The 26447-nt window shown below is 41.0% G+C and overlaps 1 protein-coding gene across 3 annotated transcripts in view; it reads right to left on the bottom strand.

Annotated features, from left to right (window-relative positions):
* Nucleotides 1-26447, bottom strand: part of SRF (serum response factor) — an 870566-nt gene that overhangs the window by 197240 nt on the left and 646879 nt on the right. For all 3 annotated transcript variants that reach the window (XM_044060034.1, XM_044060036.1, XM_044060035.1), the window contains one exon: nucleotides 16862-16972. In XM_044060034.1, coding sequence (XP_043915969.1) covers nucleotides 16862-16972 — 111 coding nt within the window. The remainder of the gene's footprint in view (nucleotides 1-16861; nucleotides 16973-26447) is intronic.

The raw sequence follows: 26447 nt of genomic DNA, 5'->3' as shown, positions 1-26447 counted from the left end.
TTGGCAGTGGTAGCTGCAACACCTTTTGGGCCCTGAGAGATAGTTTCTGGGTCTGCAGCATGGGCTTTATACAAGTGGAAGTGAGAATCCGGGACCCTGTAATATCTGTCAGGTTTGGCAGGGGCCGGTGGAAGAGAATCAGGGGCAGAACTGACATCATTATATGCATCAACTACAGTAAGCACAGGTGGTATGGCTAAAGGCCTACGCTGGGGCAAATGTAAAAATGTCCTGAGTCTTTTTCTAGATCAGAGAAATCCTGACCCTGCCATTGAAAGTGTTCCCTCATTGAGTGTAAAGTCTCCCCAAAGGAAAATTCTTCTGGAGGGGAGGCAGAAGGAATAGAGTCTTCTGCATCTGAATCCTCATAAGGCGAATATGCCCCTTCCTGATGGTCTGATAAATCTGATCCATCCGAGGAGTAATCAGAGGAGAGAGGTTCAGGGGGTTCAGTCCTAGGCCTTTTGTCAGGAGGAGGGTGGGAGGCCCTGTCTGGGTGAGGTTGGGAACCCCTAATCAAAGATATAAGGTCCTCAGCAAGGCTGAGAATTTGTGAACTTGAGGAAGGTCTCTGAGAAGTAGATTTTGCAGGTAAAGCTTTTGAAATTTTAGCTGCTTTAGCCCTGGAGAAGGCCTTAATAGACACAGAAGCAGGGGGCCTAGCTGCCCCACGTGCAGGAGTAGAAATGTCCAATGGAAGGGTGTCGGACAATTCTTGTGCGCTTGCTTCTTCGGTAGGGATTTCTGAAGCCGACTCAGCCGGGGCCTCTCTGGCCTCGGTTGTCGGAGGTATGATTTCGGCAGAAGTAAGAACCGAGGACTCGGTTTCAGCCGAAACTGAGACACTCGCGGAAGGCCTAACAGTGGTTTCAGCCGAAACCGCGGGCCGCGAGTGTCGGTCCTTTTCCTTGCGTTTTTTGGCTAAATGTGTAGTCGGAGTCTCCGACGGCGTTTTATATGCAAAAGCGGATCCAAAAAACTCTTCTGCAAACTACGACCGATGTCTAAGAGTCCATCGGTTGAAGGAGGCACAGGCTAAACAAGCTGATACGTCGTGGTCTGGGCCTAAGCAAGGAAGGCAGTAAGAATGGAAATACTTATGAGGTATTTGTTTCCCACAAGTTAAACAATTATTTACTTTGTCTGACATCGGCTGAGGCAAGAAAGAGTCCCCAACGGGGTACTTAGCTTTTTAGAAGTTTTCGGTAGCTGAATTCTCTGGATCTGACCGACCGGCACTTGCGAACAGCTTCTGCTTCGGGCACCGCGCGGCAAGAAAGACTGGGGAAAATGGCGTTGGCTGATGCCTTTATACCCCAGAAGCTCTGACGTCGGGGAAAGTGCGACATCAGCCGAGGCCAGACCCAGACTTTGGAATCCGGCCGACCGAAGGGCTGCCTGAGGCAGGACAACCCATATGTTATGACTGCAGATGCATCCTTGAAGGATGAGAAGCTCCAACAGTGACAGAAGAGGGAAAATATAATAATGGAAGATATACAGTACTAAGGGGCTACTGGCAAGGGAGGACTACACTGGCATGCATTTACATTCCACCTAAAACTGTTACAATGGAGCTTAAGAAAATTCTGGGAGAAATAATCAGCTTTCAGCAAGGAATATTACTTATAGATGGAGACTGGAATTTGGTTTGCAACAGTGAAGATGTGTCTGGGGGGCATAGAAGGGAAAATATAACAAAGGAGGGCAGATATTTGAAGAATTTTATGAAAGTGTTTGGCAAGGAAGATGTGAATTCAGTACTGGGAGATCTGAGTGAATTTACATATTATTCTTCATGATATAAATTCTATCTAGCCTAGCCCAGTTTTTGTATCTCACAGAAACGTGCATTTAATTGAAGGCCTTGAAATGTACCCAATAACTATTTCAAATCGTGCACCAATAACAACTAAAATAAAAATGCAAGGTAATGAAATAAAAGACACTGGCGCTCTCCCGCCTATCGACTGAAAAGAGTGGAATTTAAGGAATGGTTTTTGGAATTAATTCAGGAGCTACTAAAGATATAAAATTTCTTCTGAAAATACAAGCTAGGGAGTGGGATAAAGTTAAAGTGGAGTTTAAACTAGGGTGGAAAAGGAAAGGGAGACATGCCTAAGAAGCAACAAGCATTATTTAGAGGGACTGACAGATGTTAAAGTACTGCACAATAGGGGGAAACTCTCAGAACAAGAAAAGGAGCAAGTGCAGAATACTAAAGAGAAAACAAGTGATTACCTCAATAATATGCACGAGTTTAAAAAGATTGCTGTCAAGCAACTGTTTTTTGATAAAAATTCTATAGCACAAAAACTGTTAGCACAACAACTCGGGTAACAAAGTAGAAAGGGCTGTCACCAAGCTTAGGGAGCCTATAGCAAGGAAGATAAGCGATCCTGTAGAAGTATTAGAAATACTTCAAAAATGTTATGAAAGTTTGTGTTAAGCAGAGAAATATGGAAATCAAGACTAGGTACAAATGAAAATGTTTATGGAAGAACTAAATATGCCAAGGTTAGAGGTAGATGAGGCTCAATTACTAACAGTTACAAAAGGAAGAGATGAGATAAAAATGGCTATGTATAACCAATCTACAGGAAAGTCCACAGGAATAGATGGCATTCCTGTGGAAGTTTGGAAGCTAGGAGCGAGAAACCTGACAAAAATTTGGAAAGTTTTGTTTAACAGTATTTTAAGAGGAGGATAAGTACCAGCATACTGGAAAGAAGGAGGTGGTAACGGTAATACCTAAAGAGGGTACAGATCCATCGGATCCAGCTTCAATACAGGCCCATTTCAATACTAAACCATGATTATAAATTGTTTATGTCTATAGTGGCTAAATGGAAATAGTGATGCCTAAAATTGATAGATATGAATCAGTGTGGTTTTGTGGAGGGGAAGCAAACATTTGACAATATTAACAGAAAAGTAATGATCCAGAGGGAAGCAGAATGTAAGAAAATACCACTGTTATTGGTGGGTCCTGATGCAGAAAAAGCATTTGACAGAGTAGACTGGGACTTCATGATCAGGGCAATGGAAGTACTTGCTTTCCCGGATACAATTACAAGGCTGGTTAGGAGTATATACGAGGGATTGGAGGTAAAAATTAAAGTGGGTAGGGTCCTCTCTGATAACTTTTGCTTGAGTAGAGGAACCAGGCAGGACTATCCACTTTCCCCTTTGTTGTTTGCATTATATTTAGAATCACTGGCAAAGAAAATAAGAGACTCAGAAATTCAAGGATATAATTGGTATGGTAATGAGGAAAAGGATGGCTCTATTTGCAGATATTATTTTATATATGACAAAACCGGAAAGGGACATTACAGTGTTGTGGAACATTTTAAGGCAGTTTGAAATCTTCTGGGAATACAAAATTAATGAAGCTAAAACAAAGGCAACAGTGGTAAATTATGTACCCACATACGAATTGGTCCAACAATATTCATATTTATGGGGACATGATAAAATGAAGTATTTAGGAGTATGGATTAGAAATGACTCTGTAGTGGCAGCTAAGGATATGTGGGAAGAGACTAAACAGAAGATGACACAAAAACTGAGAAACTGGAAGCTTTGTTATATGGACATGGATATTATGGTACATGCAATTAAATGTTTTTAGGTTCATAGGTAGGTATTAGGCTATCAGTCCTGGGGCCTATATAAGCCTAGCCAAAAAAGTTCCTTGGCTTTCGCCACCCAAGAAAGTTATTTTACTGTGCCCCTGTCTAGCAGAGCCACAGAAGTGATCCCTGGGTGAATCTCCTATTTCCCATCCAATTGTCGAGATTTTTCTTAAAGAGGGCTAATGAGGAGCTTTGCTTGACATGAATGAGTAGTCTGTTCCAGAGCATGGGAAGTCCCTGGGACAGGAATCTATACCTCCAGCATGTTCTGTTTATTGTGGTTGCAAGGTTTAGATCCCTGGAGTGTGTGGCTCGGAGGGATTGGTTTTCTTTAAGTGTAGCATGTTCAACAGATTTAGGTTTGACATGGCATTGTATGTTAGGCAGAAGTCGCCTCCGAGTAGGCGATAAGCGACAGAGTAGGGCAGGAGTTTTTTGAGACAGTCTGCGTATGGCATCTATTTGAGGCTGGTAATCCTCTTAGCGAGGAATTTCTGTGGCCTTTCTAGTTGTTGTAGATGTCTTGCTAGGTACATGCCAAATGGGGCATTGTACTTTATAATGGGTCTGATGAGGGGGATGAGTAGAGAGGAACGATGACCTCTTTTTTTTCTGGAGGTGAAGCTGTTTGTGATGAGGTGTGCCACATAGAAGGATTTCCTGATTACTGTGGAGATGTGATCATCAAAGGAGAGACTACTGTCCATCTGTGTCCCAAGGTCTTTATCACACTTTCGGTGTTTAGTAGGCTACCACCTATGTGGTAGTTCAGGGTACACTTTTTCCCAAAGGGGATGACAATGCACTTCTTGGCATGGAGCTTGAGGCCATGACTTTGACACCAAGCATCAGTCTCAGTGAGGCCCCTTTGTAGAATGTCCACATCATTAGGTGATTATTATGGCACCTAGTTTGCAGTCGTCTGCAAACTTCATTAGCCAAAGACCTGCTGTATTAGCCTGGACATCTGAGAAGTAGATGTCAAACAGGAGAGGACCCAGGACTGAGCCCTGTGGAATTCCACTTGTCACTGGCCTGAAGTTGGATTTGGTGTCTGCTACTTTCACTGTGTAGGTTCCGTCAGTGAGCCAGTTGGCCACCCATCTTGTGACATAGGGATTTATGCCCAGTCTAGAGAGTTTATCTATAATTCCAGAGTGGGGGATGGTGTCAAAAACCTAGGCGAGGTCAAGATAGGTTGGCTGTGTGCACAACCTTACCCTGTCCATGGCTCTGGTGACTACTTCAAAGAAGTCAATCAGTTTTAGGACGCATGACCTACCTTTTTCAAACCCAAACTGAGTGGGGTCCAGAGTTTGAAGGTTACCTATGTCTTTTGTTTATAAGCTCCAAGATATGTTCCATGGCCTTGCAGACCAGGCTCGTCAGGCTAATGGGGCAGTAGTTCCCGGGTCTGTGGTGGCGCCCCCTTTGTGGAGTGGGATAACCATTGCTGTGCGCCATTCAGTAGGCACAAAGCTTGAAGTGAGGCTATGACTGAACATGGTACTTAGGTGGGATCCCAGTTCGTTCTGTAGTTCGTGCAGAACACAGCCTGGGATGCTGTGTTTTTGGCTTTGGAGAGTGCAGTCTTTACTTGTGCAGCCGTGATTACAGGGGCTTTGCATTCTTTGGGTATAGTGATGGGCCCTTTGGGGGGTGATGTTTGCACTGAACCCATCTGCTAGGATGTTGGCAATATCAGTTGGTTCTGTATATCTAGTGCCACTGTGCTATAGCTCAGAGCATATCTGAGTGTCGACATTGAGATTCCTGACATAGCTGTACAATGCTTTGTGGTTGTCTTTAGAATCAGTGGCAATTTTAATTTTTGTAACTAGCTTTGGAGGATTTTATGAGGGATCTCAGCTTCTTACTGAGGCTGACCAGGGAGTTCCTGCAATCAGGGGATTTTACTCTTTTGCAACAGCTTCTTCCTTCTGTTGTAGAGCTTGCTTATGGCAGGGGACCACCATATTGGCTTCCTTTTTTGGAGGATAGCATCTTGGTTCTGTTGGGACTGGCACAATCTATGCTCTCGTGTATGTGCTTATACAGTGCATCTGTACAGGATTCAGCAGTCATGCCACTATTTTCCATCTGTGTGGGTGTTGTGAAACTTGCAACTTCTGTCTTAAGAAGCATTAAGTTGGCTTTGGAGAACATTTTTATGGTGGTTTCCTTAATGGGGGTGGGAGCAGGATATTGATGTCTAGGGTGATTAGCTTGTGGTTGGATTTGACCAGTGAGGAGTTGTTACCCATATTGGTAATAACCAGGTCCAGGATATTGCTGCCCCTGGTGGGGGGGGGTATGGACAAGCTGATCCAGGGCGCTGGAATTTATGAATTTCAGAAAGCGTTGAGCAAATGAGTTAGTACATGAGTAGTTTTCCCGGTGGAGTAGTTGAAATCACCCATTATTAGGGCATTGAGCTGTACCTTAATATTACCCAGTATATCAAGAAATGTGGAGTGGGCATCCTGGGGCATGGTGAGGGATGTGTAACGAGCTACAACCTGGATTGCAGTCTTGCCCAGTGTTAGTTGCACTTGGATAATTTTGGATGCATTATGTTGAAAAACTAGCCCGAGGTGTGGATATCCTTAATGAGTATGGACACGCCTCCTCCTTTAGTGTTTTGGTCCAGGTTAGGTGGCCAAAAGGTGTGGTATGAGTTATAGCCTGGTAATGCAGGGGTGCTCTCTGGAGCCTTGAACCAGGTCTCAGTCACTGCACAGATGTTGATGTTCTCCATTTTAAGGAGTAACTTGAGTAAGTGCATTTTGAGGTTTAGACTTCTAGCATTGAGCAGCATTACCCTCAGATTTTGCTTGCTCATACCTGCTACAGTGGTGAGTTTGTCATTTGAACCTTGCCGAAAAAAAGGCACTATATGGGTGGCAACAGCCTTAGCCAGTATCCAGAATCCCAGGGGTGACAGGTGCAGGCCATCTCTGGCAAAGCATCGTGGTCTGTCAATGTCGTCCCAGGCAGACAGACACTGGATCCCCTTAGAATGACACCAGAAGCTTAGCCAATTGTTGAAGTCAATCATTTTGTCCTAGTATTGTGGTATCATTCTGGGCTATGGCAGGATGCTTCTCAGGGCTAGGGTCATACCTGCCTGGGCTACATGATCTGAGAGCCCCTCTATGTCTCTTTTCATGTAGTCCAGGGAGGTACGTCTCAGGTAATTCACACCAACATGGACAATGTGAGTCATATTTGTATTTGTTGGAGTGACCTGAGTGCTTGCATTATGTGGCGGATCCTGGCACCCAACAGGCAGCCAACAGTAACTTTCTCCTTGTTTAGCTTGCTAAATGGGACATCAGTGTGCCCGACTATAAAGTCACCTATGACTAGTGTGTTGGGTACTTTGTTTTGCCTTATGGGCTGAGACTGAGTGGTACACTGATTCTGTGGGCTGTGTTTCATTTGGGTAGTGTTGGGGGGTGGTGGTTGTTTGCGTTTCAGCTTTGGCGGTCTCTGTTTGGGAAGATTTTTATTGACAGCCTCCGCAAATGTAGGTGTGTGTTCTGTGTTACTATGTATGGGTTTAGGAGGTGCTGGTTTTGATGGACTATGTCTTGAGTGTGGTGTGGTGTGGTGTGGTGCAGGTGTTTACCTTCTCCTCTCTCTCGACTGTCTAAGTACAGTCTTGGCTGGCTTCCAGTTTGGCTATATAAGTGCATCTCTCACTGGTTGTAGTGCTGGGTTGTAAGAGGACAGGGTTGTCAGTGTACATGAGGCAATTGCTACATTGCCCCAAGATGCCCAGATTCATCAGGTGGACAGGGGAAAATACCGGGAGCTGACCCTTAGACATGCCTGGATAGGTGCTTATTAATTTAAGTGCTAAATGTTTTTCTCCTACAAGTGAGGAAAGTTGAGTGCTGCAGTAATTTGTAGATTATTTAGTGCTTGCAATGATTTTTTGAACAAGTGTTGAGCACAAGTAAACAGTTTTGAACACTAAAACTAGAAAACTGGCTAGTTCTAAGGGAAAATTGACTTTCTGACACTGGAAATAATTTAACCGTAGTTAAACGGTGCTGCATGATGCGCAAAACCGCGTAAACATGGGTTTTTAAACAGAAAGATGAAAGGGATAGAAATAGCCCAAAATGGCCAATAAAACTACACATTCTGAGCCCACTCCTCCAGCGACAGCTAGGCTGCTCAAATCTCACCACTCTCACTGATGAACAGAGAAGCTTCCTTCTATCTTAGTAAGGTCTGGGCAACACACAAACTACAAAACAGCCCAGAATTCAGCAAAATCTGAAAACCAGACTATATTGGTTAAAGAAAGGCAGGAAACGAGTAGAGACAGTGCAACAGTTGTAAAACACTTAAAAACAATCAGTTAAAGTGCAAACAGCATCAGAATTAAAAAAAACAGTTTAAATAAGTTCCAAAGTTAATAATAAATGCTCTGAATACTGCGGCTAGTGAAAATAAGCAATAAAAAGCAAAACAGAGGTACTTAATCCACTCAAAGTCTCCCTTTTCTCTCTCTCTGCTGTTGTAGAACTCTGCAGGACACCCAGGCAGGATCTTACTGAGGTAATACAAGCGCACAAACTGCGCAAACACAGGTTTTTTTAAACAAAAAGATGAAAGAGATTGAAATAGCCCAAAATGGCCAATAAAACTACAGATTCTGAGCCGAGACCACTCCTCCAGCGACAGATAGGCTGCTAGTCTTTTTAGTATTATACACAAGTCTGCCATATTTTTATCAACCACAGGAGAAGCTGTGGATAGCAATTATTGAAAGATTTCATCTGGGAAGGGAAGACAGCAAGGGCCAAGTGGGACAAGCTGATTCTTCCAAAAGAAGAAGGCGGACTAGGATTACTCAATTTGCGGGGGTATTTTAGAGCAACACAGTTAAGGCTCATTCACGTAGCACAAGCAGAAAACTAGAATTCAAAGTTGAAAGGAATGATGATGATACAGGGAGAAAGCTCAAGAAATAAAGATTGGGATTTTGGATGCAGACTCTTAAAGAGAACAGCAAAAATCAGAGTATTATATTCATAAAATAGCAGGGAGTATTGTAAGAACTAAACCAGAATGAGAAAGGAGATTCTGCCGATAGGGATGACTGTGGTTAGGGATACAGATAATAGGCAAGAGGGGGCTGGAATTTATTGGAGAAAACTGGCAAAGGAACCAAGGTATTGGGAGCAAATAACTAGAAAGGGAAAGGTAATAGAATGGGAAGAGGCCAAGAATTTATTTGGACTGCAGGTTAGAGACTGCTTTCCCTATCAAAGATTGATATCAGAATATAGGCAAAGAGAAAGAAACAGGGAGGTACTGAATGAAAGACCAGCACTGGTAGAGTTTTTTTAACAGAATCTAAAACAGAAGCTGCCGTTAAAAAATGAGTAATTAGCAGAGCATATAAAATATTGCATGATAATTATAAGAATCAATCAGAAGAGCTTACAATGGATTGAGAAGAGAGATTGGATAAGCAATTCACAAAGAGACAAGGGGGGTATATCTCCCAAATATGCAACAAAGTCTAGAAGATTTAGGATCTTTGCCTGGAAGTGTTTACATAGGTATTTTTATACCTCAAATAGACTCCAAAGACGTTTTCCTCAGGTGGATAGCAAATGCTGGAGGTGTGACAGGCTAGAATGAGGTGGCTGGGAACATATTTTTTGGGAGTGTAATGAGCTGGCAGACTAAGGATTCCCTGCGAAATGCTCTGTTGGAGATACTCTGAGTGGTTTGGATTGACTAGGAGATTTTGTTTTGAGCTATGATACAGAATCGGAATTGCCTAGACATAGTAAAGCCTTGCTGAGTCTAACTATGGTGGCTGCCAAAAAAACATTTACTAGAAAATGGAAATCAAAGTCTAGACCAACTTTACTAGAAGTAGTGAACATATTAACAGAGACAAAACAACTGGAATTGGGATCTTTACAAAGCAAACTATGTAGAAAAAAATGGGAACTGTGGGAACAATATATGCAGAGAAGAAACCAGGTTTAAGAGGCAGGATTTGAGTGAGCCATATGATGCTTAACTGACAATGACTGGATAGATTATAAGTGATGTATATAATGTTTGCAACTACATTTGTTTCATGGTGTCAGTGATGTGTAACATTTGCAACTTATGTGGTATCAATGTTGTTTGTTTTTCAGTTACATAAATGTAAAACTGTCTATGTCATATGTGATAATTTAATAAAGATGTTTATTGGAAAAAAAAGTGCTGCCCACCCAGGGAAAAAAAAAGCAGGTCAGCCTCCTTTGTGGATTTCAGAGGCTATGTTTGAAAGCATCTATCATACCTAGAGATGTCATTTAGGCCCATCCCTGGAGTAACAGTATAGTCCTCTGCAGGCTGTCCATCCAGAATCACAAACTACCAGATGCGATGGCTGAAGTCAGTGAAGTCCAGAATAAGACAAAAGTCATCCTTACCACTTGAAATGAGGATTGGAAACAGATAACCCCCCCACCCCTCATCCCACACTGGGACAACTTTAACAGCCTCTTTGAACAGTAGTATTATTTATATGGTATAGTGGTGAGCATAGGTGCCTTTCAAGCACTTGACCTAGGTTTGATTGTGTCCCTGCTGGACAGGGGCATTGGGTGCTGACTTGGAGCATGGGCTAAATTCTTGGCTAGGCTTGTAAGGGCATCAGGGCCAATAGCCTAGTAAGTTCCTATGATCCTATGTCCATACGATCCTATAAAGTCTAGGCTTGCCAAAACAGATCTGCTGATAAGAACTGCTACAACAGTGGAGCTCTTTCTGGGAGAGTTGAATTTGGTCATGTCTAGAACCAAATGGTACCTTGTCATGGCTCTTCAATCCAGAGTGAACTCAGAGCAGATCCTCCCCCCGACCATAAGCAGCCACAGTAAACTCGTAGAACTCGTTTCCCATGGGCAATCCCAGACCACAGTCATGAATGCTGCTAGCTTGCTGAGAGAACAAATATCCTAAGCACCTTTTCTGAGACTGGAAGGACCAATACTGCATAACATTTAAAGATCTACCTGTTGTTAGACACCCCTTCCTTTTCTTGGGCTGGCCTGATCTAGCAAATGAAGAGATTGAGATGGCAGAGGCATTCTCACAGGAACCTTTGGCAAAGGTGAGAGCCAGTTTGCTCTTTAAGTGGTCAATGAACAGGTTTTGATTAGGTTAGTCAAACAGGCTAACCCCCCCCCCCCCAAGTATGTGGGCACCCAGGATCTTGCTTTTTAATTATTTCTAAATGGAGGACAGTCTCAGGAATGTCAACCTGTACAGACATACATAAATTATCGGCACAAAGGTACAATGTGAACAGGTGGTATCCCACCAAAGCGGTCAAGGGCAAGAACTCCAAGATCTTCCTTCACCCCTGACTCAGCAAGTCCTCTGAGGTTCTACTGTGACTGCCTAACCTGCTGCACTTATATTAAGGGCAGTTAAGACAAACTAAGTGATGTAAGCCCCATTGCTGCAGAGGAGTAGACCCTCTTGCCTAGACTGTCCAAAATTCTAGATTCCTGTCCAGTAGTAAGGTGGTAAAATGTTGCGGTTTCACATTTGTGAAAGATCACAAAGACATCAACAATGAGGATGCTTGCTGAAATGATCTGCCCACTCAAGCAATGGCTTGTAACTGGGTGTCTTCAGGTTGCTCTGTCAGCAGTCTTTGATGAATCTTAGGGATGGATGACCAAAGGCTTCTCATAGGCATGTACTAGGTTAGCTGCCCTTGCAGGCCATTTTAAGCCTAGCCAATTCCACTTTTGGTGCTTGAATTAATCCGTCTTATTTGGTGATAGATTGGCCTTACCCATCCCATCATCAATAATTAAAGATTACCCCTAGTGAGAATAACTGAGATCACAACATCGATAATTTGAGGCAATCCATGCATGACATAAAGCATTTAGGAGCTGCCTCTGTCCATTAACAGTATAGGGGGTAGTCCTGAGAAAAATGTCCTAATAAAACAAAGAAATCAGTCTGAGAAATGTCTCCAACAATTAAATTTAATAGACAACTGACTTCACCATGCAAAGCTTTCGGGCATAGCCATTCTTCAGTGCATAATACTGAAGAATGGCTATGCCCGAAAGCTTTGCATACTGAAGTCAGTGGTCTATTAAATGTAATTGTTTGAGACAATTCTCAGCCCGAGTTCTTTGTTTTGTTGAATTTGTCGTATACTTGAGGTTGAGTTCAGCACTATATTGTTCCAGTCATATTGCTGTTTATAAATTTACTAATACCTATTCAAAGATCCAAATTGTTCTTGAACATGGACAAGGCTGAACTTTGTTTATCTGGATGTCCCAGAACAGTAGTATCCTCTGAGAGATATGTCCCTACAAACTGTTGCAGAAGAGGTTTAGATCCCTAGACAAAGTACTTCTGATGCAGTCTAACTTGCTGTTGAGCAGTAGGCCCATCAGTTCTGGGTCAGAGGATGCCTTGTATGCCAGACATGGGTCACCTCTTAGCAATCTGTAGGGAACAGGGCTATACTGACAGGGCTTTAACTTGGTCCATGTAGGACATAGTGCTTAGATCTAGTATCCTGTCAGAGAAGCAAAATAACTGCTACCTATGATCATGAGCTCACACATGGGCAGTTATATGACAGACTAGCACAGGGTATTGGGAGACAAGGAATCAGTGCGGGAGTGTGTGCCAGCTGAAGGCAGTGCACAGTGGGGAGAATGCAAGCAGGATTCAAAGCAAACGCCCCAACAGTATTAGTTTACACACCTTGCTCCCATTCAATATCAAGCAACTATTTATCATTCATTTTATAAGGTGCAAGCCACAGTGTGGGAATATCAGGTGGATCCTTTCTCATGCGAGTCCAGTGGCTCAGGTAAGTTTCGAGGCCTATCCCATGAGGAGTCTCTTTTGAGCCCCTGGTCCCCAGAGCTCTGGTCAGTTGACTCAAGGAACTGGGTATATGGGATTAGGCTGGTCTGTCAGGAAATTCATCCAACCCTTCAAGTACTGAGTAGCTCAAAAAAAAAAACAGGATTTTCCCCAGGGTGTCAGTAACACCAAGTTAAATTTTTTGGGCTCAAACGGTCACTACCGAAGTGTAAGCACACTACCAGAATGGAAAGGGGGGGGGGGCAGATGGACAGCAGACATAACTCAAGGGTGTGCATCTAAGCTTGCAAGTGCTTAGTCATGTAATAGTGCTCTGATTAATGTCTGAGGCTGTGAGAAGGACCCTCCACTTTTCTTCAGAAATAATGACCACTGCTATCTTGACAAAGTAGGCAAACAACTACTCTCTACTTTGACGATGTGCAGGTAAGCTGAACCTCTGACACAAAACAGCTATTTGTGTCACGCTCTCTCAAGACAAAACAGAAAATTACTTGTACAGGTCTTGTCTGATAATTTGACGGCCTCAGGGGTACATACTATGCTACAAATCAGGCATATGAATACAGGACCTTACAGATGACAGGAAGGACTGAGGTCAAAACTGTGACAATAGGCACAAAAAAAAAAAAAAAAAAAAAAACGAAGGAAAAAAAAAGAGGGAAACAGGAAAAGAAAACTAGCTTTAAATTAATTGCCTATACATAGTGTGGCATTACTACATTTAATGACATTGGTTACCAAAATGCTAGAAAATCAAAAACAAAAGGAATGGAAGCTTTGAAGTGGGTAAAGGACCTAAAAAGAAAAAAAGTGGAGATAAGTTCATGAACAATACATGCAGAATAATGTTCAGCAGGAGGAGGAATGTGGTTCAAGAGAAGGCAGGAATTGAGCAAGTTATATAATGCCAGTATGAATCAAAATGAGTTAAAAACCACGTATCTGCATTTTCATCCATCCACAAACCCCTTTCTTCCCCAATTTATTACAAATTTAAAATATTATGGATTTGTTTTCTTTTCTATTAACGCAAGTAAATTCATGATGCAACTTAAAATGTGATAACATAATAAAGACATTTAAAAAAGTTACTCCTGGTGGCTGACTGAGTCCGTAATGGTTTACTCAGCAAGAATACTTCTCAAACTCTTACAGCAAGAAATCAGGACAAAGCCATAAATAATGGGGGGAGACAGGCCCAAAAATAGGGACAATTGTTTAAACATTATTCTTACAAGCTTAGAAAGTTGATATAACAACATGTTTTGCATTAGTATGAATTTTCTGAAGGGCATGAAGTCCAAAACTCAAAGGTCTGTCATTTCAATGGTTTGCCAGAAAACCAGAATTTTATGAGGTACAGACAAGAAATATGAGCAAAAATCTAAACAGTTGAGAGGTATGTCATTAAGTCATTTATATTAATGCTTCATGATCAAATAAAAGACAATTACAGTCAAAACTGTACATAGTGTATGAGGTTGTTCAATTTAATTGTGTCCTAAAAGACTTAGCTCAGTGAAAACCACTGACTGTGGTTGGGCCCAAAGGTGAGCTAAGAAGTCAGGATAAGAGTAACATTCTGTCCTGTAACTACCAGGATTATCACAAATTGTTACTTTCTAACATAAGCTTCACTCAAACAAAATTCTGCAGTCATCTGAATGAAAGAAATTTAGACAAAGAATCTTTATACAACCCAACAGAAGTAAAAGGGGGGGGGGTGGATTGATACAGCGTATCCCATGACCTTGCATTTACAACAATGCTACATTTGATAACTTTTACCATTTAGTGAGCATCTAACTTGAGGACACTTCATCTAGGAGTTATGATTTTGTCACTAACTTTACTTAACCTCAATAGCTTTTAATTCCAGCAAGTTTTTTTTTTCTTGCAAAATCAACATCCACTCCTGCTAAAGTAACACTTTCAAGAAATACTTGTGTACACACACTGGTAATACTTGCATAACTCCATGGAAATTATGAAAACAGTAACAACAGATTTGTTAATGCACTGACTCATCTGGGAAATTACAAAGATGAACAAAATTGTCTCAATACTTGTCAACCAACCACTGTGGTTTGAAAGGTACCAAGCACTGTTTGTAAATATTATTTAAAATGAAAGTAAAATGAAAATACTCATTTCTCGACTATAACAAAGTAAGCTGAGATGACTTGCATGGTATCATCAGAAAGCTGGCACCTGTTGACTTCACTTATTTATTAGCTGGGCAAGCACAGCTGTCCCTTTTCACAGAACATCAGGGAGCACTATCTAGTTAAGTAACTTGTTCAGAGTCATGCAGATGGTAAAATGGAGGCTGACAGAACCAAACCCTAAACAAGAGTAAACAACTCCTTAACAGCTGATAGTATAGGCCATGCTGCTAAGCTGACATACATCAACAGTCTGGAAACATTTCTGCTGTACTGCTGCAAAAAAAAAAAAAAATAGAGTTTTTCAATGTTTAAAATAAAACATCAAATTAGAATTAAGTTTTGGTATTATATAATATATATGATTATATAGCTGAATTTACACGAATGACTTTAAAATTTCAATGGAGCGCTTAAGGATTGTGAGATATTACGTTTTCAAGCATGAAAAAGAAAAAGTGGTTTTGCAGGGGAAAAAAACTTTCAAGACTCAGCAGGCATTGCCAATAAAAATGATCAAGTATTAAAAACTGGGATTAGCCAGTGTGCTTAGGGCATGAACAGTGAGCCACTAACGTGACTAATCCAAGCTAATGTGCAAATGCAGGTGCAAACACAACACACTGCTTCTCTACTCTGCTCTTCTATGCTGGTTTCAGCAGCACTGTTTAAATAGCACTGTGAACAGCTACACATACCTCTCAACATCTTAGCGCAACAATTCTGGGCAAAGTCAAGGGGGGGGGGGGTAGCAAAGGCCCAAACTTTGTGAGAAACTAAATATTGTTCTTATAAACTTAGTTGTTAGAATAAGATTTTGTATTAGTATGCACTTCCCACAGGATATTAAGTGAAACTCAAATGCCTGTCATTATTCAGTGACTTTAATCCTCAGCGATGTACCAGAAAGCCATAAATTTTGTAAGGAACAGAACAAAAATATGAGTAAAAAAATCTAGGCATTCTGTGAAATTCATGACAGCTGAGAGGAATATCTACAGAGCTTCCAACAGGATTTAAAGTGTTAGTTATGCATGAGAGGTATCCCTGGCACCACACAGAGAATGTAACAAGATATGAGTTGCTTAAATGAAATGTTGAAAGAACCTCATTCATTTGAGAAGAAAATCAGTATTTGCTAATGTCTGGTACTCCAGAAATCAAAACTCATTAGTAATATTAGCACTGGTTACTGGTACTCAGAATGCTAAGAACGAAAGCAAACACATTTCCAAGTTCTAATCACTGGCTTTGCTGCTACTAATCAAAGAAAAAATATGGGACCATCCAATTTGTGGACAAATTAAATAATGAGGTTAAAACTATAATGATACCTATGCAATATGAAGCAGAAACTGGGGAGCTTCCAGGGCTTTTCACCAGACACTGACAGACTTAAAACCAATGTTGTTCTACACCAAGAGCTTTAATGTTTCTGCTGTAATTAATCAAAGCAGCTGCTTAATTCAGAAACGAAGGAAGTGTTGATGGCTGCCAACAAGTAATCTGCCAAACGTGCTGGATATTTTGTACTAGAGACCACATATATTCGGCATACATACTTAGAAAATAAGTTACTGACTGCCATCTATCACACTACAAACACACTGCTTTTTGTTTCTATATTTTGTGAACGGTTTGATATAATTTAAAAAGTGGCTTAAATTCATTTTCTGTAGAAAAATAAGCTCCACTAGATAAACCAACTTGTTGTCAAGGATGAGTGAGGAGCAATATGCATTCAGGCGGCACATTTAAAATCCCCAAAAATGCAAGAAAAAGGAATAAACCACAATCAGGGCTGCTGAATGAGCTGCATTTAAACCGTCAAAGTGAACATACCTACATGAAATTCATGAAAGGAAAGGACTAACAAGGATTCTTGGCTTAGTGTATCTACTTAAAGTGCTGAGACAAATGCAGCACACCATTAAATACGGCTGCTACTGTTACAGCAATTTTAGTACAAGTCAGTGGCACAATCTGCAAAACTCATTTATTTATAAAGATGTTTGCAAGAAACCGATGAGACACTGCACCTCCCTGTATATATTTTTTCCTTTTTCTTTATTGGTTGCTTTCTTGACATTAACCAGAATTTTTCCAAATAGCTTCTAAGTGCCAGTAATAGCTGAACAACATGAACTCAATATTTACCTGTTCCACTGGTAGTAGTGATTTCTCCACTGCCATCACTAGCAGAATTAGACTGTGCCGTCTGATGTACTTGGATAGCCTGCACTGGAACTTGCTGGGCTACAGCACCACCTGCATTTAAAGAGAGTTTAAATGTATCCAGTTAGAACCAAAAGGAAATGCTCTGTCCTGCTCAGCAAGCCAAAAAATGCTTAAGTGAAAGAACATTTAAAGCTTCATTATATACTTCTTTAAAAATACAATTTTCATAGGTAAGCTGACAGCATTGCTGAGACCAAAATACCCTTTAGAATTCAATGACCTCATGTATAAATCTAGGGATTGAGGTCAACGACAGACAGCAAGGCAACTTAGTCATTAACTAATATATATATATATATATATATATATATATATATATATATTTTTTTTTAACAGTTTTTGTTTCAATGATTGTCATGCTGCAAGACTATTGCAATATAATCTGAACTGCAAAACAGTAATGTTTGAACACAATACTGTACCAGTGGCAGTCCCCAGCCCCCACTAATGAAACTTCATACAGCTGAGTGGACAAACGACAACAAGGCATAGTTAGCCACTAAAACATTAAAGCTTTTTTTTCACATAATAGTTTATTGCCTGAACGACTGTCACGACTGTCATGGTGCAAAACAACAGTAATACACTCTTTATGCAGCAGCAGTGTTTAAACTTAGTGCTGCACTGGTAGGGATCCCTGCAGCCATCTGTTAACGTGTATACATTGACATCAAGAATCAGTAAAGCATGACAGTCATTAAAACAAAAAAACTTTTTCCCCCAGCTTAACATTTTATGTTTTAATAGCTGTCTTGCTGCAGAACCCTTGCAATATGCTCTAACAATCACATGAAACAGCATTGATAAAGCACACCACTGCACTGGTAACTATCACTGTCCCCATTTGCTAAACTGAACACCATGAAGCAAGGAGTCAGTATGACCTGATGATCACTAAAACAAAACCAAAAGTGTTTTTTTTTTTTTTTTTTTTTTTTTTTACTTAATACTGTTTTATTAACTGCCATGCTGCAATAGTGGTATTCTTCCTTTAATTTTCAAAATGACTCACACGAAAACCCATTTTTGGCATAAAATTTTCATCCTGTATGCAAATGTACACATGCTGTTCTTCGATAAGAGTTAAATATATTAAATAAGATCCAATTAGTCACTGATTCTACCCACCTGGTAACCTGCACTCCTAATGACTTAACTGTCGCACTTTTCCTTCAACAAAATATTTATTAAGTTTTAGACAATCGTGAATTGTACAATCAAGTACATCAATAAGAACTAGTAAAACTAAAATATAACAAAATAAAACAGAACTATATATATTTATACAAGGTCCAGAACTATAAGAATTTTCTTTTCCAAAGCTAATATTTACCCAAAAGATCTTTCAATTTCAACTGTAGCACTTTTCAAATGTAGCATTCTTTGCTGAACATACTAGAATAGTAAAATGGGGGTCCCTGTGGTGCTGACAGACTTGCCACCACATACTACCTTGTTCAATCCACAGAAGGTGATGTTGATTAGTTCCCACTAATGGCACAATTCTTTGACTCCCAGTTCTCATACCCAAAAACACCTCTCAATGGTGCATAAAGTATGATGAGCTAGGAAAGCTCACCTGGCCACATACAGCCCTAACCTTTACATTTGGGAGTCTAAAGTAGCTGTACTCTCCTGTACTACAGCGAAGGAGGTAATGTGTCTGTGATGAAATCAGTGAGCCAGAGGTGGGCAGTAACTGTACTATAAAATTTTGAAAGTCAGTTTAGTTGCAATATTTTTTTCTTCTGTCAGAGAACCATTTCGGCTCTCTCAGGGTTTTTGCAGTAATTGTTCTGTTCAGTAGTTAATAAATCTGCAGACATTGTTTACTACTGGTTACAGAGTGCAAGTATTTTGGGCAGAGTTTAGAACTACTACTGACAGGCAAGATTCAGATCTCCAAGCCAAAATCCCTGTGAGAAAACAGCTTACAGTCACTCACTTGGATCACTCGAGCTCCAGTATAACAGCTTGAATCATCAGGTAGTCATGGGACATTTGCTTGCTTTACATATGAGCAACATCTTAATATTTGTATGAAAGTGTTTTAAAAGAGTTACCTGACCGCTCAGCCTCCAACAGAAACAGCAAGATAAGTTTTACAATGCTCGTCAGTAGTCACTTTCTTAAAGGTGTTTTGTTCTTCTGCACCACCGTACTCAAGTGTGACAGCCCTAATTCTGCTAGCATCTCTAACCCCATCCCCAACATGTTACCTTCCCAAAAAACATTTCCCTAACAGTACCACTACACAACACACACATGCACTATCAGACATATACAATATTAAATTTGCACTTTTTCCTTACCTCTTACCCTAACACTCAATCTCGCACACACAAACGCACACATTCTTTAAACATGAACACATACACAAAACACTAACTATCCCCATCCATAGTCCTTACTCTAAACTTAAACTGCAAGCACTTGCACATGCACACACACCTACTACAGGCTGAAACTGGGACTACACACAGCCCCACTTACTGCAGTAGTAAGCACATCCCCTTAGAAATCTAATGAAATCAACAAGCAGAAAGTTGGATAAAATGACAATAGTAAACTCAGTCAACCAAATGCACATTCAACAAACTTTTCAACAATGAAGTTCCTTTTTACAAAAGTCCTAACTGATGGGGCATGTACAGTTTATCCACAAAATGATGCTGGAGGTGATCATATTCAGGTAAGGGGTATGTGTAGAGGCACCACCACCTCTAAACAAGTGAGCATCACTGGTAACATTCAGTTCTGAATCCCCCTCTCTCTTTTGGGCTGTTACTCAAGAAAACATACCACCTGATCACAGGGGTTCAGAAAGAGACAGTACTCATCAGGCTAGATATAACCTGTAATGCTTGACAAAGGTGTTTAGGGATACCAAAGCCATAGCCAAGGGAACTGCTATTCATACATGTGCTCTTGATGAACAATGATCACAATGGGTGCTGCTTCCCCACCTCTGAGAAACAGTGAACAATACAAATCAGAGATTGATCTGGACATCATGATTATAGAATCTAGCATTTCCTTTCTCTGCAGCAAGAAAGATAAGCAGCTGTTCTGACTTTCTAAAGGTCTCTACTCTTGCTAAACAGAATACAGCAATTCTATACGTACTGTGCAAAACATATTCACCCCTGATTCTGTTGTTGTTGTCTTTCGGCTTTTCCCGGTTAGGGGTTGCCACTCCGGTCTGCTAATGATTGGCAGTAGATTTTTACGAACGCTGAGGTGCCAGCTCGACATTCAACCTTCAAAGAAGGCACGCCCATTTACACATGTCTTTCGAACACCCACCCAACCGTGGAGAGGACATGCAGACTCCACACAGAAGGCACTCCCCGCTCTCCAGCCGAGAATCGAACGGGAGAACCTCTTGCTGTGAGGCAACAACGCTACCGCTGCACCACCGGTGACCCCCGATTCTGTACTTGGAGAAAATACTGGAAAGTGGATTATCTAACGTAAGCTGGCTTCTGTAGCCACTGTTGTGGAGACTGTACTGTCATGAAAAGTCTACCTGTGTAAGCCAACTTACCATAACCAGCAGATGTTCAAATGATCCATGATGCCGTAAGCCTTAGCTATATGGGCTATATCCTGCCAAAGATACAAAAGCCAGCCAGCTTCCAAATCTTCAGGGCACCTTCTAGGCACCCAAACCATCGGTCAGCTCAACCTGAGTTGGCAAAAAAAAAAAAGGTTTGGGTGTCGAGCCTTTCAGAGCTTTCCTGCTGCTGAAGCCAGCTTTCATGAGAACGGTGTGGAGTCGAGGTTGAACCCTGAAAGGACACTACTAGGAACAAAAAATAAATAGATGTCCACACCATGGCAAAAACAACAAACCTAAAAAATAAGGGAATGGAATGGCTACTGCAGCAGTGAGCATTCAAACATCTACTCTTGTGGTAAGTTTACTTACACAACTGTACTGTGTACATCATATACTGATCACTGCTGCAGTAGCCTTATCTATATGGGTAGACTTCCCTAGCTTATTACATTTGGGAGATGGCAACAGAAGGGTCTAAGAGCTCCTGCATAATGGTCCTAGCAAATCCTGATTTGCACCTACAGAAGGAATCAAGTTTGTATTGCCTTGGAGTTGTATGCACAGAGAACCATCTTGCTGCTTACAAAATACTTCCAGAAGCCAACCCTTTCCAACAAGCCTTAGATGAAGCCAAGACTCTGTGCAGTGGGCCCTAACCCTGCCTTTAATAGTTTTGATGTGGTAAGTATAACAAACGGTAACAGCCTTAGACAACCATTTGGAAAGTCTGTTTTGACACAGGTTGTCTGGCTTACCTTCATAAGAAATGAACAACTGATCTGAAGATCTGAAATATTTAGTTCTGTCAAGATAGTACCGGATTTGTCTGCGGACATCCAAGATGAGGAGTATCTGTTCTCCCTCATTTTAGGCTCAGAAAAGAAAAATGATGATGTATAGTCTGGTTTAAAGGAAACTCTGACACCACTTTAGGCATAAAAGAAGGATTCGATCAAAGAAATCCTGTCTCTGGAAAAAATGAGGAAGGCTCAACTTACCATGAGCTTGTAGCTCAGATTCTTACAGAGGTCAGAATAATCAGTAAAACCTCACGTCAACTAGGTTAGCTTGTTTAAATGGAGCAACCATTAGTTTCTCTAACACAAAATTAAGCTCCTAAGGAAGGGAAACCAGTTTTCTTGAAGGCCTCTTATGCAGCACCCCATTCAAAAACAGTTTAACATGAGAATGCATTTAAAGAGGAGGATCCATGGGCAGACATGCTGAAATGGCTGATAAATGAACCTTAATGGAGGAGTAAGAAAGGCCATAGGATAATAAATCACAGAAATAATGTAAAAACAGAAAACAACTTGCACTGAATGGGTGCTGGTTATGTTGTTGGCACTAACTAGAAAAAAGTTTTCATTTGCTAATGTATGATTTACTAGTCACAAGCTTTCTTGCCTCCATTAGTACCTGCTGCACATTCTCGGTAAACAGGTGCCTAAAAGGAATCAGTTGAAGTTGATTAGAGTCGGGCTGTATCAAACTCCCCTGATCTTGAGTATGCAGAACCATTCTGTAAGGAACCTTGTAGTAACTGCCCTGGCCATTTCCAAAAGAACTGAGAACCACTGTTGCCTGGGTCAGAAGGGAGTCGCACCAATGATCTTGCGGGATTTCTTCTGAATTTTCAGGAGTACCCTGGATATCACTAAAAATGATGGAAAAGCAGACAGGAACATTTCTGTCCAAGAAAATGAAAATGCATCTATCTTCCAGGCCTTCTTGCTTGGAGTCCTGGAACACTATCTTGCCAGATACTGTTCAGATAAGAGACAAAAAGGACTACTTGAGGAGCTCCAAACAGATGGATCAAACTGTGGAAGACCTCCTGATCTAGTTTCCATTTGGGAGGGTTTGCCCTTGCCCTACTCAGCTTGTCTGACACACAGTTTTGCTCTGATAGAATGTGGGATACATACAGAGTGAGACTGTGCTGTGAAGCTGTATCCCAAGCCAACATGGCTAGACTGCAGAGGAGGGTACGACCTGGTTCCCCCCTTGCTTGATAATGTACCACATGACTGTGGTATTACCTGTAATAACTGGAACCAAAGATGATTCAGAGTTGAGTGAATTGACCAAGGCAAACATCACTTTTGTATACATGGGCTTGTATCTGTCCTTGGTGTCCCACATACCTTGCACTTTCACCCCTCCTGAAACTTCTCCCCAAGCAAATTCCAAGGCATCTATACTGACCGACTGCTTTAGAACAGGAAGGGAGAAAGGAAGACTCAAATACTGGGATATTTGCTTTTTTACTTCAAGTGATTTCTCTTCCGACAAGCCCCAGCACTGTGACTTGAAAAGACAAAAGATACTGGTACTGGAACCAGTGAGACTTCAGATAACACTGTATATTTCTCAAGTGGCATCTTGCCAGGAGTATCATGAGAATCAAAAATGCCATGAGATCCAAAATCCTGAGCTATTTCCTCACACTGACTGAAGTCTGAGTGGAAAACCTTAGAAACAGATCTAGATACTGATCTCTTCTATCAGAGAAAAGCTCTTCACAAACCCGATTCAACAGCTACAGCTTTAGCTAATCCTGCTGTTGCTAAACATTTGGTTAATTTCAATCCGAGTCTCTCTGACAAGGATGAGAAGATTATCGATAAGTAAGGTAAAAAAGTGTATGTTTCTGCAACTTTGATTTTTTCAGAATTTTGAATTGTCAGGTTATGTTTAAGTTTGTTCTGACACGTTGTGAATATTTTGTTTGCAGTTTCTTCTTGTGAGGAAAAATCAGTTTTAAATTTAGTTTCTTCAGTTGTACCAGTCACTACTCATTGTTTTCAGCGTGTGTGTATGACTCAGTTGATACTTCTTCCAGGGCTATGGCCGCTGGCACTCTGAGGAGGTTTGGCTGGCTGCATTCTCAGAACCTCACAGATGATGTGAAAAATTATATTTAAATTAATTGTCCTTTGGCTAGAACTTCAGTGTTTGCCTCCCCTGTGGTGGAATTTCTCAAAAATTGTAATGAAAGGGGTATGATGATACAGGGAATCGCAAGATTTTTCATCCCTTTTCCAAATTTTCTAAGGGATTTTCTAACCCTTCAACCAATTTTGGCAAATAAATAAATAAAATCAAAAAAGTCTGAACAAAGTGCTGGTAAATATTTAAGAAGAAATGGCAGGCCAGGCATCCAAAATTTCAGGACCCCCTCCCCCAAAACTAAGGACAGAGCAAGTCAAAATGACTATTTAAGGGACACTGCACCCCCCCCCACACACAAACACACAGTCCCTTTTCCCTTCCAAAACGTCTGAATCCCCATTTTTCCATGCAAAGTTAAGTGTAATGTCTTAATTGATAGACGGAAGCTGCATGAACTACAACATTCAGGTAGTATGGTCATGCTCACAATGGCACAAGTGTAAAAAGAAGCCTCTTACTAAAAAGACTGTTAAACTAGTCTGTACTCACTGGAGACAAGAAACAGCATCTCATTACTCAAGTACAGCTATGCACTGTTTGGAAAGACTGTTTATCCTGTTGTTGCAGGTTTGAGTGGAAACTATTGTCTTAGTGGAAACTACAGATGGCCCACCAGGTGCACTTTGGAGGGGGAAGAACTTGGGCCAAGGTTGAACTACTCTGCGACACAGAGTAGCATTTGCTGAATGAGTGCATGATACAGCTGGATGACATGCCTGTTGCCCTAGCTAATGAATCACTTCCCTCGGCTGGCATAAGCTGATTATGGGCATGGCTCTTGGGATGCAAACAGGATATCTTTACCCCTAGCAGAGAATGGAAGACTAGCAAATATGTTTAAAATTGGAAAAGCCATGCTAACAGCTTGAGGGTGCTAACTGCTTGTTGTGTGAATCATAAAGGCTTTAAATGGGGTCATCAGAAGAGGTTCATCCATAGGGAAAGGGGACAGCACTGGAAACCATACTTGTGCACTAGCAAACACAGGGCCACCAGTATTACTGTGGATCAGTGAAGTATAGTTTTTTAGAATGGCATGGGGGAAGCAGTAGGTAGGTATAAAAGGGTCCCCAGTGCAAAACTAGATCAGGGTATCCTTGCATGGTACTCCAGTCCTGGAAGAAGAAAAACTTTTGGCATTTCTCTTTGCTGTTAAGCAAACCGGTCTACTAGTAGTCACTCCTACTTGTGCAGCATTTTATTGATCATCAAATGGTTTAATGGAACTTTCACATGCCAAAATGACAGCCAGGCTGAGTCTTTCAAAAGAGAAAGGTTAGACTCACCTGGAATATAAACTGTCGCTAAGAAAGTGTTGCAATTCAGCATGTAGTGCCACAGGGTCTATATTACAAAGTTGAACGATAAAAAGAGAGGTTGTTCTGTTTTCGGGACTTTTTCATTTCCTCCACTGTGGTGTGATCTCACAGTTGGTATATTTAGGTAAGGGGGGTGTGGGGGTGAAGCCCCCCACTTTATTTTGTGTTTGGATTTGTTTTTTTTCAAATTTTTTTCCCTGGGGTAAAAAAAAAAAAAAAAAAAAAAAATCGCTCTTCTGTGTGTTCGACATTTACTGCTTTTGGTTTTTAGTGTTCGATAAAGGAGCACTCACTCTTTTTATCGTTCGATGTCATCGTATAGACTCGTACCACAACTAGATAGCTTCCCTTCACATTGGGAATGAATGCTTTCTACTCTGCTTGTACAGAACATACTATGGATAGCTAAGGGATCCTGAGAAATCACGAACTGAAAAAAAAACTTAGGAGTACAGCTCTCTGTGCTATCTTCTCTCACAATGGGAAGATGACACTTTAGTAAGGGAAAATGAAGCTGAAGATGATGAAAAAAAATGTTCCCACTTCTTGACCATACTTTGCGTTACAATACAGTTTACTGTACAGAGTAAGGACGCAGACAGGAAGTAGTATGTCAACTAGTAGTGCCAAAGTCTTTTGGAAAACCAGTAATGAGATTAACACATAGATGAGATTACAATATGGATCCCAGCATGGTACTACTGGCCAGGAATAATGAAAGAAATTGGGAACATCTGTGCTGGCTGCCCTCAATACCACAAGGCACCTCAAATTCAGAATTCAAAAATCCTTTGGTTCCAATGTATGTCACATAGGTGATATTTGAACATATTACTATAGACACTGCTGGGTCACTGGTAAATTCCAGCAATAAGTTTCAATACATTGTATGTGACTAAGTACCTTCTCCTTATGTAAGATCAATGCTGTATCTATGGCTAAGGAGTTAGCATGATTTTCCACAGCATGCATACTAAGGAAATACTTACTGACTGGGAACTCCATTTATAACCACAGTGATGCACCAACTGTGCAATGATGTGGTTAAACTCGCAGCAAGACAGCAATACAAACTTGTGTAGGTTGGCACTTTCCTTACAATAATTCAGGTTAATGTTGCAACACAAACCAGGGTTGACCAACCATAATGCAGATGACCTGTTGAAAGTTTGCAGCCAATATACTGTGCATGTAACAGAAGATTTCACATGTGTTTGTGTGTGGAAGGATGTGTCAGTTTGGTAGCTCTAGCCAAGTAGTATGTCAAACTGAAGTGAAACAGACATACAAGAATACAATGAAGCTGCTGTAGATAACTTATATAAAACCAGTGTGATAATGTTTTGAAAATAAAGCTGTTACTTTAAATAGAGCTACTCCTTTAAAAAAAGTCAGGAACCCTGTTGTACTAGTTAGAGTAGGTTCTTGCATGTTTCTTAGTTAATGAATCGTATCAGTAGAGTATTAAAAAAAAGGAGCAAAGTCAGTCTGCCCAAAGTCAATGGCAATTCCTAGAGTGGTATTTGGCCCACAGCAGTGGTTCTGGGTGATGACAACCGAAGTACCGTGGACACCTTTCCTACCCAGGGAAAATGAGAAGAGGGAGAGGTTCTCAGAAGCTTACAGGAAGACTTGCTAACAGACTGTGGACTATGCTTAAAGGTACTCA

This window comes from Protopterus annectens, chromosome 1.part2, assembly GCF_019279795.1.
Source record: "Protopterus annectens isolate FY-2018-M chromosome 1.part2, PAN1.0, whole genome shotgun sequence".
NCBI lineage: Eukaryota > Metazoa > Chordata > Ceratodontiformes > Protopteridae > Protopterus > Protopterus annectens.
The sequence above is the reverse complement of the archived record's forward strand: the minus strand, read 5'-3'. Positions and strand labels throughout refer to the sequence as shown.